Here is a 15475-nt window from a genome sequence, read left to right on the forward strand (position 1 = left end):
GCTCTTTCCAATAGAGCTTCTGCCATAGAGCAACATACTGTAAAACCACGGGAGTATACTTTCTAAGAAGACGTTCGACATTTTTCTAATATAACTTTCTTCCCTGTTTCATATCTATGTTCCTTTTTCATAAATTCACACATTTCATTTTCTTTCAATTTCTCGTTAAGGAATATTATTTTTATTCATTATTTCTAAATGGTTTAACTACTCGTTAGTGTCGATTATAAGTCTTATTATTTATTAGAAAAAGAATTGTTACCTTTCTTCCCGTGGGAATTCAATTTGTAAGTTTGCATCATAAGGTCACGAATACTTTCTCTCTTTCTTTCTTTCTTTGTTTCTTTCTTTCTCTTAGGATATTTCCTACTCGATGGCAAGGTACGTGAATCACCTCGGCAAGAGATTACATCGCAAATAATCCTATCCACTGTTCGATCGATCGTAGCTCTAACGCGGACCCTCGCGAAGAGGATAGGGGTCGAATCTATATAAGAGAGAAAAAGATAGGGTGGGAAACAATTCCTCGTCGTTCCGACATTGTGCAAGCAAGCATCTACTTCCGCGCGCTTAGTATTATACTATGCTACGCTAGTTCTTCTATCTCTTTGTACTTTATTTTCATACGTTCAATACTAGTATCGTCACTATTATAATTCTGAATAAAAGCTTGCAAAAGTTTTTCGTTACTTTAACAAAAGTCAAACGTTTTTATTCCAACTTATCACCTTTAGAAAATTGAAATGACCTATTAAGAATTATACGACTACTACGATTAATCGAATTTTCTGTCTCAATTTTATTCCCTATATAGTAATAGCATGTAAAAAGTATCTATCAATGATAAAAACGTTGCTATAAGTCGATTACTTTAATCGTGAGAACTCGAGAACGTTTCCTCTTATTTATTTTTCTCTACAATGAAATACTATAAAAAAGTAAAGAACGAGAGGATGAAACAGCCCTGGAAAACAGCTTTAGGAACGAGCTCGCACCCTACCAACATGATAGCTTGCGATGAACGAGCAAGCATATCCCCATCGATTAATCACCCCGAAGATCATCGAACACACACACACATATATATGTTTTATCGAGTAAGACGACGATGGATTCTCGCCATGGGCGGTATAACGGCAGCTACCGAGCTTTCAAACATCGCCTTCTCCAAGCCGATCACATAGGAAACGACCACCACATTCTTGCTCTTTTACTAGCATAAGCTACTCCTAGCTAAGCATAACCTAGCCTAACCTATTCTAACTAAGCCAACCCAAGCCAAGCCATTATGACTCGAGGATAAGAAAATAATTAGCGATGCATAAATCCGCCGATCGGTGGCTGTCCTTCGACCATGCGGAACGGACGGACTCTTCTTCCGAAGAAACAAGTCGCGTTTTGTTTAATTGCTAACTAACTAACCAACCAACCAACTAACCAGGAAATGACTTGCCCACGTGCAAGCACATCTACTTTTCTTACTTCGATCATGTTCCTTATTATCCTTTCATAATCGATTCAGCTTAATTGATTCTGCCTGTTGATATATCTTCATTAATTTAAATTAATATGATGTTAACCTTTCTACAATTTCTTTCCATCAATAGTTTCGTTTTTAATTGAGACGAGAGTTCTTTATTTTGATTTTTTTTATTTAAATAGCTTCGAGGTATTTATTTATAGCTCCGAAATCAAGTCCCTGGCTATTTCAGAATTCAGGAAGTATTCAAATTTTTTTTATAGGTAAAAAAAAAACAGAAAAAGAAAAATAAAAACTGCAGACGAGTTTGCGAAGCAATAGCTTCGGGGCCTTCTCGAACAAATGGAATATATTATTCACCGTCCGGTAGGACTAAACTAAAGGCGCGATACGGTCCGACGAGTCGCACTAAGCCGACCGACCGACTTGCATCGATCTTCTTCGACGAACAATAAATCACTAGGTTGCCTGTACGTGATAATTTCACGGCGGCGCTTAGGTATCTTCGAGTAATAACGCTGTAGAAAAAAAAATCGTATATGAGAAGGGTAGATTGCGAAGGAGGAGGAAGAAGAGGAAGAGGAGGTAGTAGAAAATAAGACAATTTTTTGTTTTCTTTACTTTTTCTCTAACTTAAATACTAGAAAAACCATTAGACAATACACTTAATTACTATTATTATATTATTAACTACCATACGTGTATGTGTTAATGTAGTATCTATCGTTTCTCATCTAACTAAATTTAAATAACATACATTTTCAACCAGAATAAGAAGAACGTAATCTTTAATCCGAAACTGGAATCATTAAAATACCTGCAAGATTTTTTGTATAAATAAATAAAAAAACTAACATCGTTCGATCGATAGTTGAAGAGGATATGAAATAATAGAGATTATTTCTTAAATAGCAGAACGAATTGAAAAATATACCAGTCATTCGTCGTCTATCTACTAAAATTCTTCTTTTCTTTTCTTTTCTATCGATTATTTTTTTGTTGTTGTAATTCTAATGGTGCTTCTCTCAGCTCGTCACGCTAGACTTTAAACGCGATCGATATTAAGAGCGACAGGTGCCCCTCCTTCGAAAGCTTTCGTGTTCCCGCGCTATTAGGATCTTGCAGTGGAGTAGGGTGTGCATGGGACTTGGGTACGTGTAGCTCGTATCTAACTATGTGCACGGTCTTACATTGGCTCGTAACTTACGTACCAAGAGAGACAGCGATGAATCCTCAGCTGAACTCGCACGCTTCCACTCTTATTCCGCGTGCTGTCACGAGCAAGCGCATCATTAGACCATCCGGCATTACAAATGACGTCGAAGGGACTCCATGTGTTCTGTGTCTTCTTCCTTTATTCTACTCTGTAGATGTCGTGTAACACACACACGCACGCACACTTACGTATATATAGAAAGATATAGTATATAGTGTAGTCGTTTCTCTTGAGTTGCTTTCCTCCTGAACGATCCGACAAAACGCGGCCCTTTAAGTGGATCGTTCGGGCGGATCGAAGGAGAAAAAGTCCTTAGACGAGTCATAAGCATTTATGAGTTTCTTACTGCGAAGCTAATAAGTTTAGGAAGATCGCCGTTTGCGACGACAGTAGGGCCCAGTAGGGTTCCCCTAGTCAGCCTTTTCTTATTCCTCTACTTCGAAGAAGAGACCTTCCACCAAAGTCCCTATCATATATGTACGTACGTACCTACGACAGACGACCCTTTTTACTTATTTCTGCCACGTAAATGTGTATATATGTGTATTATATGCAATACATCGTCTTCGATACAAATCGCGGTAAGGTACTTTGTAAGAGCAAATTACGTGACAAAGATCCAAACGAGCTTTCTTCTACGAAACATCAAGCTAAGGATAGTTAGACAATTAGCTAAGTTTAATCATTTATTTACTTAGCGCGAAATCGGAACAATCGGGGTTGAGTCGAGTTGATAAAAGTAAGTGAAATTAAGTGGCTCCTTTTAAGGAATCTGAGTAATGTCATGACAAATGTTAGGGGAAATCGAATGAGCACGTTTGTTGGATTCATCGGATACGTCTCGAGGATTCTTGAAATTCTTTGATGCCATCGTATAGCACTATCTTCTTCTTCTTCTGTTTCTTATACTTCTTTCTTCCTTCCTTTCTTTCTTTCTTCTTACCTTTCTTGAAATAAATCAAAGTGGTAGGAAGGAAGGAAGGAAGGAAGGAAAGAGAAAGGGTCGAAGCATTCATTCAGTATTTCCTACCACGATAAGAAAGAAAGAGATGCGGTTTTCCCTTTCCGTTAGTAACACGTACGATACATACAACAAAATCACGTTTAAAGTAATTTCTGCAAGAAAGTCTCCCTTCGAGAATCCTTCCTGCCTGCCGGTGGGCGAATGGCGTCAGGATGATTTAAATGAAACTGCACCTTTCTCTCTCACTCTCTCTCTCTCTCTCTATTTCTCTCTCTCTCTCTTTCTCTCTTTCTCTCTTTTTCTTTCTTTTTCTCTCTCACTACAACGCTTCTTTCTTCCTCTTTCCTCTAGTCTTCTCTTTCTATATCTTTTTCTTTCTTTATCTTTACCCTTCTTCTTTTTCTACCTCATCGTTCACCAAGCAATCGACTTTGACAGGAACAAGTAGCGCACGCTTCACGGTGGTCGCTTTGAGCCTCAAGAGATAAAAAGATGACTACGATAACGGCCAAAAAGGATGGAAAGAAATTACAAATATACTTCTGTTATTATTTAAAGAAAAAGACAGAGAGAAAGAAAGGAAAAAAGAAATAATCCAAATAAAGTATACTAAAATTTAAGTTAACATAATGTTTTTCAGTCTTCTTCATTTTTATTTATTTAACTTTCACATTAATTATATAAAAAAAAATGACAACAAAAGTTTTGTCATATTCTTTTGATTTTGTTTATACAAAAATTGAATTTATTTATTTATTTATTTATTTATTTTAATTTTCAGACAAAGTAAATTTCACATAAAATTGTATCAACAATTAGGTAAAAAAAATATTTCCTATATTCTTTACGCACATTCTTCTTTATCTTTGTTTATTTATTAAGATATTTTTTCATCCTTGAAAAAAGTTGGAACAAGTTTGACGTTCTTATTAATATATTTGACCTTTTCCGACGAAGAAAATAAAAGTAAGAAGATTAATTCGAGCGCGGACGCGTTCAGAAAGAAAAATAAAGAAAAAGAAAGAAAGAAGAATGAAAGTAGAGAGAATGAAGAGCTAAAGTAGAGTTAATGAAGCAGGCGATTCTATTATCAGTGGGTTAGAGTGAGATCACGAGTCAGTATCGACAACGGTGCTGAGATAATATCGCTTTACGATCTACCTCTCCATCTGGTAAGCACTTAGTCGATCCTAGATACGAACCAGATAGTATCGAATAATCGAGACGAGGAGGTACGAGCAACTCGGATAGGAAATCTCAGGAACTTAGAAAAGCCGGCCGGTGTGATGAATCTCATGAGATCGAAATCATACTGATCTATCGTATATACCTATCTGATAAGATCTTGAAGATATCTTTTTTAGAAAATCGGAGTACACAAAGTGAGCCACGTAACCTGTTACGTGTCAATATTTCACTAACCTATCAATCTAAATCACAGGAATGATGAGTTATTTAAACTACGGTTAATTTCAGATTGAATTTTCGAGATAAATTGCCTTATAACTACTTACCTTCAATTATTTTTTATACTTTGATTGAACTATTTGTATACTAAGATAATAAGCTTGTAATACATTGATCGTGTCCAGGAAGACTGATAATTTTATACCTTTGAAAAAGAGTCATAGAATCATCGTTCAACGATAAAACTTAATCACAAAATAAAAAACTGTGGAAAAGATAAAATTATTGAAGAACAATCTTAAATAAAACATCTTAAATATTCCACGGTAAATTAATTGAATGTTAATCGATGAATTATATTTGTAAAACAAAAATACAACAAATTATACACTCAACAGCCGGACTATTAAAAAATTACGTGTAACATTAGGTAAAAAAAATGAAGATATATATAATAGACAAAGAAATAGAGTATGGTAAAGATCTAAAGGAGTAGTAGGAAAGAAGTTGGAGGTGGTGGTGATGGTGGTGGGGTAATGGAAAGCAAGGGAAGGCAAGGTAAAGGCAAGGTAAAAGCAAGGTAATGCAGAGAGGCGAGTTACGGGGACGAGGATGGCGCAAAGGCGCATTGGCAAAGCATGCTAAGGCAACGGGTCCAAAGTCGTGGAGTCGTGGTAAGGCTCTCTGCTGGCACGTTAACCTCCCGCATGGACGCAGTACGCTCTCGACTCTCGCGCAGGCTAGATTGCACCAATCCCGGTCCTTGATTCGCCGACCACGTGCGACTCGTGCGTCTCTTTATTTACTAACTTATAGTTACCCCTATTGTACTGGAAAACTTTATTCTAATAAGCATTTTTTTTTGTAATTTTTTTAAAGAAATTTTTGTTTAACACTCATCGACTAATTAAACAAATACAGTGAACTTAATGCGATGGACGTTTTAAAGATTGGAATTGTTTAGATTTTTTCGATGGGAGACAACTGTGAGCAATTTTGTTTCTATCGTCATCTTGAAAATGACCAAAGTTCGATTCGACAAATGATCGATAAAAATAGCAATCGGATTTAACTGTTGAACCATCACTGAGGAAGTTTCGGGAAACATCCCGTTAGCCACGAAAGTAATCTACAAAGTTTCTATTCCCACGGATCGAAGAGAGAGGAACGAGCGAGGAAATCGAGAATCGATCTGTAGCTTGTATAATGTTCTCCTAGGAAAGAACGATCGAAAGACACGAAGTAGAATAAGAATAAGAAGTAGAAGAAGAAACTTAGGTGGAGTCGTTCCGGTTTCAGGTGGAGACCAACGATGAAATCGAAGGTACATCGAATAGATTCGAAATGGTCACGCCAGCTTGCGTCTTCGAGCGTGATACCGAGGTACCAGAATAGAAAGAGATGAAGGACCATTGTCCTTTCTCACGACACCTCAAGTTAGAAAAAATTATTTAAAAAAACTTGTGAGTTAGAGAAGAAAAAATACCCAGAAAAATAAAAGATACAACATTTTACATTTGAGTATTACATTTAATGAGGTTAATTAAATTATGTTAAATTAATGAAAACAAAAAATTCGTGAATGAAGAAATAAAGAAGGGATCCAGCTCAAAGACCACCATAAATGGTTCCCGTAGTTACGAAGGTGATAGAGAAAGAGACAGAGAGTCGCGTGGGAGGTCGAGTCTCGAACGAGACCTTTTTTACGAGCAACCAAGAAGACAGATTCTTCGTGCTTGTTCTCATACATAAGAGAGAAGGAGAAAGAGAGAGGAAAGTACGAACGACCGTTTAGGCAAGTAAGATCAGTCGTCTTTACTCGTTACCTCGTCCCTAACCAGGTGTCCTGCGACCCTCCCTTTGCACGAAAAAGGATCACAACGTATTCCAAGAAGAAACCGAGGTCGCGACTCTGAAAAAGCTGTGAGCCTGTTGTGGATCGACGAGAAGACGGGGTGTTTAGGAGGTGACGTTACAACGTTTCTACGTTCTTTCTTACTTTCGCATCATCACCTTCGTTAACTTTGAAATATTCCAGAGAAGTGCAAGACCGAAGTACGTGACGAAGTTTTGTTCCAAGTTCTTGAATTATTTGTTCAAGTTCTTCGTGAGAATCTCTCTCTCTCTCTCTCTCTCTCTCTCTCTCTCTCTCTCTGTCTAATAATAGAAAGTGAATTGAAAATCCTGATAGGAAAGACTTGATATTTGTATTTCTAAATCCAGTCACGTGCTACCACCACTAATTGTGATTACATTCTAAGCTGTCAAACGTGATCGATTTGATCGTTTTATTCGAGAACGAATCAACGTGATTTATGAAAGGTAAAAGAAATGAAGACAACAGAAACTTTTGATTTTCTATGAATAGCATCGTTATTTAGTGATACGGGTTTTATAAAATTAGATGTGGAAAAGATTGAAAGATGGTACGAAAATTTTCGAAATCCTGACGATCGATTATTATCGTCGAACAAAAACAACAACAACCGACGAGTCTAGGAAGACAAGGAAGGAGGGGGAAAATAATAAGATGCTGGTCGCCTGTACGAAGAGAGCGTGCAGAGCTGGCCTGGTTGCAGTCTTGGTCACCGCACTGTGCGTCCTCACTCTTCTCGATTCGCCGCCGCGACTCCCGGATCCTCCGGCAGATCCTCCTCCCACGCCTGGTAAGCAATTTTCTCCCTCACCATGCGCGCTGCGCCTGCCACCACCACCATCACCGACACACCACTAACACTACCACAATCATCACCAACACCACTACACTACAACCATCGTCAACGTCGTCGTCGTCGCGAGCTAGCCGCGAGCTAGTCACGACCTTTGCCCTTTCGTTATCGCCGAACGGGTTCGCAACCTCGGAGAAGTAGCGTACCTTCGGCCCTTAACTCTATTCTCCTAGACTATTCCATTTCTCTTCTTAGGGTCAATGAATTCGAATTATTTACACTTTGTATTGTTTGTTCTTTTTCTTTTCTTCACAATTTGTTTAATTTCGAATGAGTTTACTTTTTTGTTGATTTTCTTTTTTAATAGCTACTACATAGGTTTCATTTATATTCTAATATTGTAATTTAATTTTAATAGTTTTTTCATTTTTTAATGGTCATGGAATTACTATTTCATATTTCTTCGACTTATTAATAATTAATTTTATAATTCTTTCATTTTAAAAAAAAAAGAGAGAAGTATAATTTAACTTGCTAATTTCTTCGAATCATTAATTTTTTATTTTAAAACAGGTTCGGCTAGTTGAAAAAAGGTCATAAATTCGTTTCGATCTATAAATTTAAGAAACACGTTGGAAAAGAAAAAAAAGCAAACGTCCCTCTATTTAAGTGTTCGTTCAGCAGGTAGAAAGATCGTGAGTGTTTCTTACTCGCGAATAGTTTCTCAGGATTCACGACTATCCGGTCGGTAGAAGCAAGTAACTAAGGAAGGAAGAAAGGAAAGGAAAGAAGGAAGGAAGGAAGGAAGGGAAATTTCTCGAGCTTTTTTCCCTACCACTCGGCACGATCCTATCTTCTCTTTCCTTTCGTACGAATGGTTATTGTTCGTTTTCAAGCTTTAAAGTCTCGATCGAAGTTTCCACCTGGGGCGATCATAAATCCCAACGACCAAATTGTCTACAAATGGAAAAGGTGATAAAGACGATTCAAGAGAGGGAAAAAAAAGCACACGCACGCGTGTGCAAGCACAACTAACAAAAAAGAAAATACGCAGAAAAAAAAGAAGCAGAAGAAGAAGAAGAAGAAGAAGGAAGCAAAAATTGTAAGAAAAGAAGTGGAGAAGTTTTTGAAACGAATACAAAGAATGCAAACGCGTATAAATCTCTGGACGAGTCTCGTTTTTCGAAGCAGGCGACTTAATTAGACGAAATAATTTATGACATATTTCTGAGTTATCTCAGTCAGCGTTGGACCGCCCGTCGATACTGTTGTTATTATTCTTGCTAAATTATGAAGAAACGATCTCGCGATGATAATTTTGGCCAGTTTCTTCGAACGAGTCAGAGTACTTACGGAGTACTTCTCGTAGTTAGAGAGTGCCTTCTCGTAAAACCCATACATACTCACAAAACACGTATACTTATACATAAGAGAGGGTACATGTAGCCAGCACGTTCGTACGTACTCAAAGGCACACCTTTACTAGACACGATGCAGCAGAAGGGTAATCGCAAAAGGGCACGACTGAGGATCACACTCTCAGCAGGCAACACGAGCCATAATATACCGTCTCGTTCTTCTCCTTTTCTTACGTTGGGTCAATCGTTGGCCGTAACTTTCTTTTTGTCTTCTTTAAAAAAGAAAAAAAATTAAAAAAAACAAACAAACAAAAAGAAAAATAACAAGTACCGACAAAAAAGAGCTTCGTTTACGTTCGACGAACGAAGTGGAGAGTGTAAAAGAGTAAACGAGTCTGCCAGCGTATGCAAACGTTTGCCATTAACGATCGCGATAACGAAAGCGGATGTAGAAAGAGAGAGAGAGAAAGATAGAAAGAAAAAGTCGATGACATTCACGATCCACATTCCCATCGACGTGAATGTACGATGATCAAGAATGAAAGTAGTTACCAAAGAGAGAGAGAGAGAGAGAGGAAGAGAGAGAAAGAGACCTGTTGCTCGATATCGTCATGGAAATTTATCGATGATCATCGATTTCTCCCTCCTCCACTTTTCTTTCCCTCCCATTCTCATCCCACAGTTATTTCTTTAGCGACGAGAGCGGAAAATTATGACTAGATGTGAAAGATAGGATGGCTCTCTAACACATGAGGGTATCGATTCATTCTCGATTTACAAACGAGTTCAATAAAGAACCGGTGTACAACAACCTATATCGAGAAGAGTGTTCGCAAGACTCATGATGGATAGAGAAACATGAGATAGATTAATAGAGAAAGTAAGAGAGAGTGAGAGTGAGAAAATGAGATAGAATGGAGATGATGAAAAACAAAAAAGAAATAGATTAAAAAAGAATGAGAAAAACGATGAACCTTTTCACCCTTTCATTCTCAATCGAGAGCACGCACGCTATTAAGATTCAATTGGGAGATTAAAGCAATCAGAATTCCATTCAAGCAACGTCATTTCTAATTCGATCAATCTTCATTAATAAAATTTAGGAGACAATCATTGTAATTATCTAGACGTTATTATACTTACTCTTTTTTTTTTTAGGAATAGAATTATATTTGATAAAAGAAAATATATTTTATTAGGTTTTCTATTAATTTATCATAATTATATGAAGCGTATATATTATAAATGGTAAAATAAAATAATAGAAATTGTACGTAAATATAATTATTGATTTATCGAATGATTGTACAATAGATATTTCGAAAATTTATGATCATATAGATTAATACTGTTTTATATTTTAATTTGGAAGTTTGAATAAACTAGAATTTATTCCTAGCGTGTAGGACATATCCGTTGAGTGGTAACACGTCACTTCCGTCCACCCATTGAATCACAATGCTTTCCTCAACGTGTCTAGAAACGTACGTAATCTCTCGCGTGTCCGATAATGGGAAACGTGTGAAGCCGGAACGAACGAGGTGTTTCGCAACAATCTCTCTCTCTCTCTCTGTCTCTCCCATTCTCTTACTATCTTTCTCTCTTATCGTTCAGAGTACTGGTACCATCATCACCATTTCAACGCGTCGGACATTACATCTTTGGCGAGCTTCCAGCGACAAAATTTTTCTAGATAATTACGATTACGAGAAGTCGTATATTCGATTCCTGCAACGATTATTCCAATCGTTTTACGGTTCATAAATGACTAAGTCTAATCAATAAGCCGTGACGTTGCATTAGTATAATGATAATGTTTCTATCGGCTAGTGAACAATAATTGTTTAGGATTAATAAATCAATAGTTATCATCAATCGTCATTACTGAAAACAATTGCAAATGAATAAAAATTATTTATCGAGCAAGCATCCATTGAAAAACCCAATAAACAAATCGTTTATGTTCGATCAAAAATTACTAATTACACTTTCACCTTTTTCGACGAGAAAATAATTTTGTTGGTATTGATTAGCCAATTATAGTCCATAGAAATCATCAATAGTAGTGTATGGAAAAGCATACACATACAAAAATCATACTTTTCCCATTAAATATTTGTTTAACGAGCAATACGTCAAATTAGCATAAATTACAACGTTGGATTGAACATATTAATGTCTCTTTCTTTCTTCCGTTTTTCATTTCCTTATATTAGTTGATTATTTGATATATTTCAGGTGGCGAGCCACCAGGTACAAGAAGCATCGTGGCGTATTCGTGGGCGCGAAGATTGGCACTCGATTACAGAGCTTCGAAGGAGTGCGACGGTGCTAATGGAAGGAATGAAACGACTTTAGAAATGGCGTTGGAAAGGACTTTGGACGCGTTCGAGTTAACCGCTATAAGGTGGCTCGAAACGATCCCTCGACGTCTCTTCCTCTATAGCGGCCACTTGGATCTCAGAGTGGCCGGTTATCCAAGTCTTCGAGTGATCGCCGTCAAGCATGGACCTCTACCGACCTCTTCCCTCTTCTGCACCGTTTGGTGAGCTACTTTTCCTTCGCCAACTTACTACTACTACTACTACTACTACTACTTACTCTACCAGAAAGAGAAAGAAAAGGAAAGAAAAAGATGGCTGACCCTTCTTCATCATCTTCTTCTTCTTCTTCTTCTTCTTATACGTCTTCTTCTTCTTCTTCTTCTTCTTCTTCTTTATCACCTTCTTTCCGTGAGCCGAAGCAATACGAGAAACAAATCGAGAGACTGGAAACTTGAATTTATTTCTTCGATCAAGCCAGTTAATTATTTCATTTACATAATAGCATTGAAATCGATCGATCTTATACGTCCATTTTATAATTTCCTTTTTATTAGATTTCTCGGAAATGATTTTTCAAACGAAAAGTCACGATAGAATAAATATATAATATTGAATTTATTATTCCAGAAGAAATATAAATATATCGGGTTGGGGAACAAGTTTCTTCGTATTTTTATGGAAACGCAGTGAAATAAATTTTTTGCGTCTTTTGTATCGAGCCTTTTTCGCATCAAACGTTTTTTTACCAGCCTGAGTTGCGAACAAATATCGCAATTATTTTTTTTAACATAATTCTACGATACGTCAATTTTTAAATGCATGCAAAAATTCCTGAATCCAATTAACATTACCAGAATTATACGATTCTGAAGTCATTTATACAGAAAATATGAAGTAACTTTTTCCCCGTCTCAATATATATATATATATACCCTTTAGTATAAAAGGTAATTAAATGTAAATGAAATATATTTAATTATTTATCACCGTTGTTAATTTTCTCATTAGACACAACTTATCCAGGTATATCTTGACTAACTTCTCTCTTTCTGTTTATCTCTCTTGTATTATATTATATCTAACCACTAACTTCAACTGTACCGAAGTGGAATGAATGAAGTTTAATCTTGTTTGTTTGTTTGTTTGTTTGTTTGTACGACATAGGTACGAGGAGGAGCAAGGAAGGATACGCAGTTACAGCATGGAGGCTCTAGTTTCGCCGATATGGTTGGAAGAGTGGGGTGAAGAGACAGACAGTTACACAGGAATTCTAGTGTCCTGTCAGTTACCGTCGTTAGAAGGATCAACGGCGTATCCTTTGCGAGTTTACGTCGGTGCTACGTCCTGCTACGAAAATCCTAGTCATAGTTTAGCCATATTTAGAGAAAACGTAACAGATAATAACGATGACGACGACTACGACAACGATAGTTCGACTAATTCCAAGAGATTCACACTATGTATCAAGGGTCTCGATTTCGACGAAGATATTTCGGAAAAATTAGTGGCATTCGTCGAATTGCATAGAATCTTAGGTGCCGGACTATTTTATTTTTACGTTTTTGACGTTCACGAAAACGTGTTAAAGGTATTGAGACTTTACGAAAGATCAAACGTAGTACGGTGGTTCGATCTCACTTTACCAGGTGATTTACCCAAGGATAAAAAGAATAGAAGAGAATTTTTCGATCAGGATATCTGGACCAAGAGAAGAATGGAATTGATACCCTACAATCATTGTTTCTACGAGAACCTACATAGGTCGGAATTTGTGGTACCAATAGACGTGGACGAGGCGATCGTACCAATTAGGAGAAAAAGTTGGCACGGTTTGATCTCAGACGAGCGTAGAAAACTCGGTGAAAGTTTCGAAGAGTTTGCCTCTTATTCCGTTAGAAACGTATACTTTTTTCCCGAGTTGCAGAACAAAAGTAAATCCGTGAGTTTCGTCGATAATCCAGATTATCTGGACACAATTAGGACTTCGAACGTTTCACCGGAAGGTGACTCGGTAAAGAGTTTCGTTTCGACTAGGCGAGCTTTAACCGTGCACAATCATTATGCTTTGAGCACGTTGAATCCAAGTACGAGAAGGGCTCATCACGTGGATCCTAATGATGCCTTGAAGCATCATCATCGTGCATGCGACAGCAGACATCTCGATTGCGATCTTCTTATGGATGACGTTCAAATAGACGTATCTGCTCTGCGTTATGCGAACGAGCTCAAGGCTAGGATGAAAGTCACTTTGAACGACTTGAATGGCCATCTCGATTAATAAATAAATTCGTTCCGGTGATAATATCAAAGATATAACGATCATTCTCCATCCTTATGAATCTGTGATACTTCATTTGAAACTTATAAGCATAAAAAAGAAAAATAGAAAGAAATAGAAATAAGTATAACATCGATCATACCCCATGTGCATGATCGACGTTCTCGACGATCATCTCTTTCACCTATCATTTTTTTGTTCTTTTCTTTTCCTTCCAAGTGTTTTAATAGCAAATGTTACTTCAATTTGTTCACTATTAAGTAAGTAATTATGCTAACCTAAAAAAGAAAATAAGTAGGTTCTATTGACAAAGAACACGCATAAAATAAAGATCGAGCTTTTAAAGATAGAATCAACAGCATCAATCAAATAAAAATCGAGTGGCACCATTACCGACGTTTTTTTTGCCTCTTATCCTTCTCTCTCTCTCTCTCTCTCTCTCTTTCTTTCTTTTCCTCTCTATCATTCTTCGTATAATTTTTTTTTGCGGTCATTTTATTACTTCTTCATTCTCCAACCCTTTCATTATTTCTTCCGTTCACTCGATATGGCTCATCGATTTTCTCGATATATCGTTTATCTTTCCTTACACAGAATTCCCACAAAAGGATAATAAAAATAAGTTAAGAGAAAAGGAGTAACGAAGGGTACGCTCGCGAAAAGTTCGATCCTAACTTTCTACTTGAACTCGATTTCACTATCCTTCTCTCTCCTAAACTTGTCATAAATTTAAAGAAAAGTATGTATGCACGTAGATCCGGAAGGATAAGTTCACTTCGGCCGAAAGATATTCATACTCTCTCCTATAGATACATTTATGTCTACAGGATGTTTCAAAAAATTTCTCTTTAAAAATCACAAATATCTTCTCCTATCTATAAAGAAAAAAATAAATCAAGAAAATTTGCTAACAAATATTGGCGAGTATTTAATCATGAAAAAATTCATGTTAAAACGATATTAATAAAGATGCAATTGTATTTTTAAGAGGCAAATAAAATGGGAGGAAATATTTGAATGGCTGAAATTGGAAAATAAAATGTGTTTATAGATTCACGTTTATAAGAAAACTTTTATTTATTATTTTTATTATGGGATTATAAAACTGGGAGAAGTTAAGTAAAAATCTTTATGGAACATCCTGTATAAAAATATATGTTGATCATCGTGTACACGTGTATGTGTATAAAAGTACGATATCTTTCTCGAGGCGTCGCTTCATCGATTCTTCAACGTCCGGCCATCCAAGTTCTGTATTCGAGTTAAATAGATTCCGCGAGAAGATGCATAGAAAATCTCTTTCCACGAAGATCTATACTATCTTTAGAATATCTATGATGATCTATACGAAATAAAATATACCTACGGTACGTCGAAACAAAAAAAAAGGAAAGATAATGTTCCAAAAGTATACATAAAAGTGATAAAAAAAAGAAACTAGAAAAACAAATAACTAAATTATTCCCGTTCTTTACGTCGAGTTTTTCGTTCTATTTGGATTTCATTTAGATGATTCTTTTTTTCTTTTTTTTTTCTATAATGTGCTAAGAAAGAAGCTGGTTTTGTAATTCAAAGAGGTTCGAGAAGAGGTAAGTTAAGCGATGGCCTCTTTCATAAGGTAGGAACTATTGACCTTTACGCATCAAGATCGTCCTAGTTTCTTACTTCCTTGGTAATAATAATAAGAACGGATAACATATCGTCGTCTAATCGTGGAACGTGTTCAAAGGACAACGAGCTAATCTCTTTCTCTCTTTCTCATTTTCTACATTTTCTTTT

General features: G+C 36.6%; 1 protein-coding gene across 2 annotated transcripts; it reads left to right on the forward strand.

Annotated features, from left to right (window-relative positions):
- The first annotated feature begins 6638 nt into the window (after positions 1-6638).
- LOC122524034 lies at positions 6639-14088 on the forward strand. 2 transcript variants are annotated; one of them, XM_043646073.1, is made up of 4 exons: positions 6639-7174; positions 7291-7733; positions 11333-11639; positions 12583-14088. In XM_043646073.1, the coding sequence occupies exons 2-4, from the start codon at positions 7472-7474 to the stop codon at positions 13694-13696; spliced, it is 1683 nt and encodes a 560-aa protein (XP_043502008.1). In that variant the 5' UTR covers positions 6639-7174; positions 7291-7471; the 3' UTR covers positions 13697-14088. The 2 variants fall into 2 exon arrangements, with proteins under 2 accessions (XP_043502008.1, XP_043502007.1); XM_043646072.1 differs by having other exon boundaries at positions 6639-7733.
- The last annotated feature ends 1387 nt before the right edge of the window (positions 14089-15475 follow it).

The sequence above is a fragment of the Polistes fuscatus genome, unplaced genomic scaffold, assembly GCF_010416935.1.
Source record: "Polistes fuscatus isolate 324 unplaced genomic scaffold, CU_Pfus_HIC Scaffold7, whole genome shotgun sequence".
Classification (NCBI taxonomy): Eukaryota; Metazoa; Arthropoda; class Insecta; order Hymenoptera; family Vespidae; genus Polistes; species Polistes fuscatus.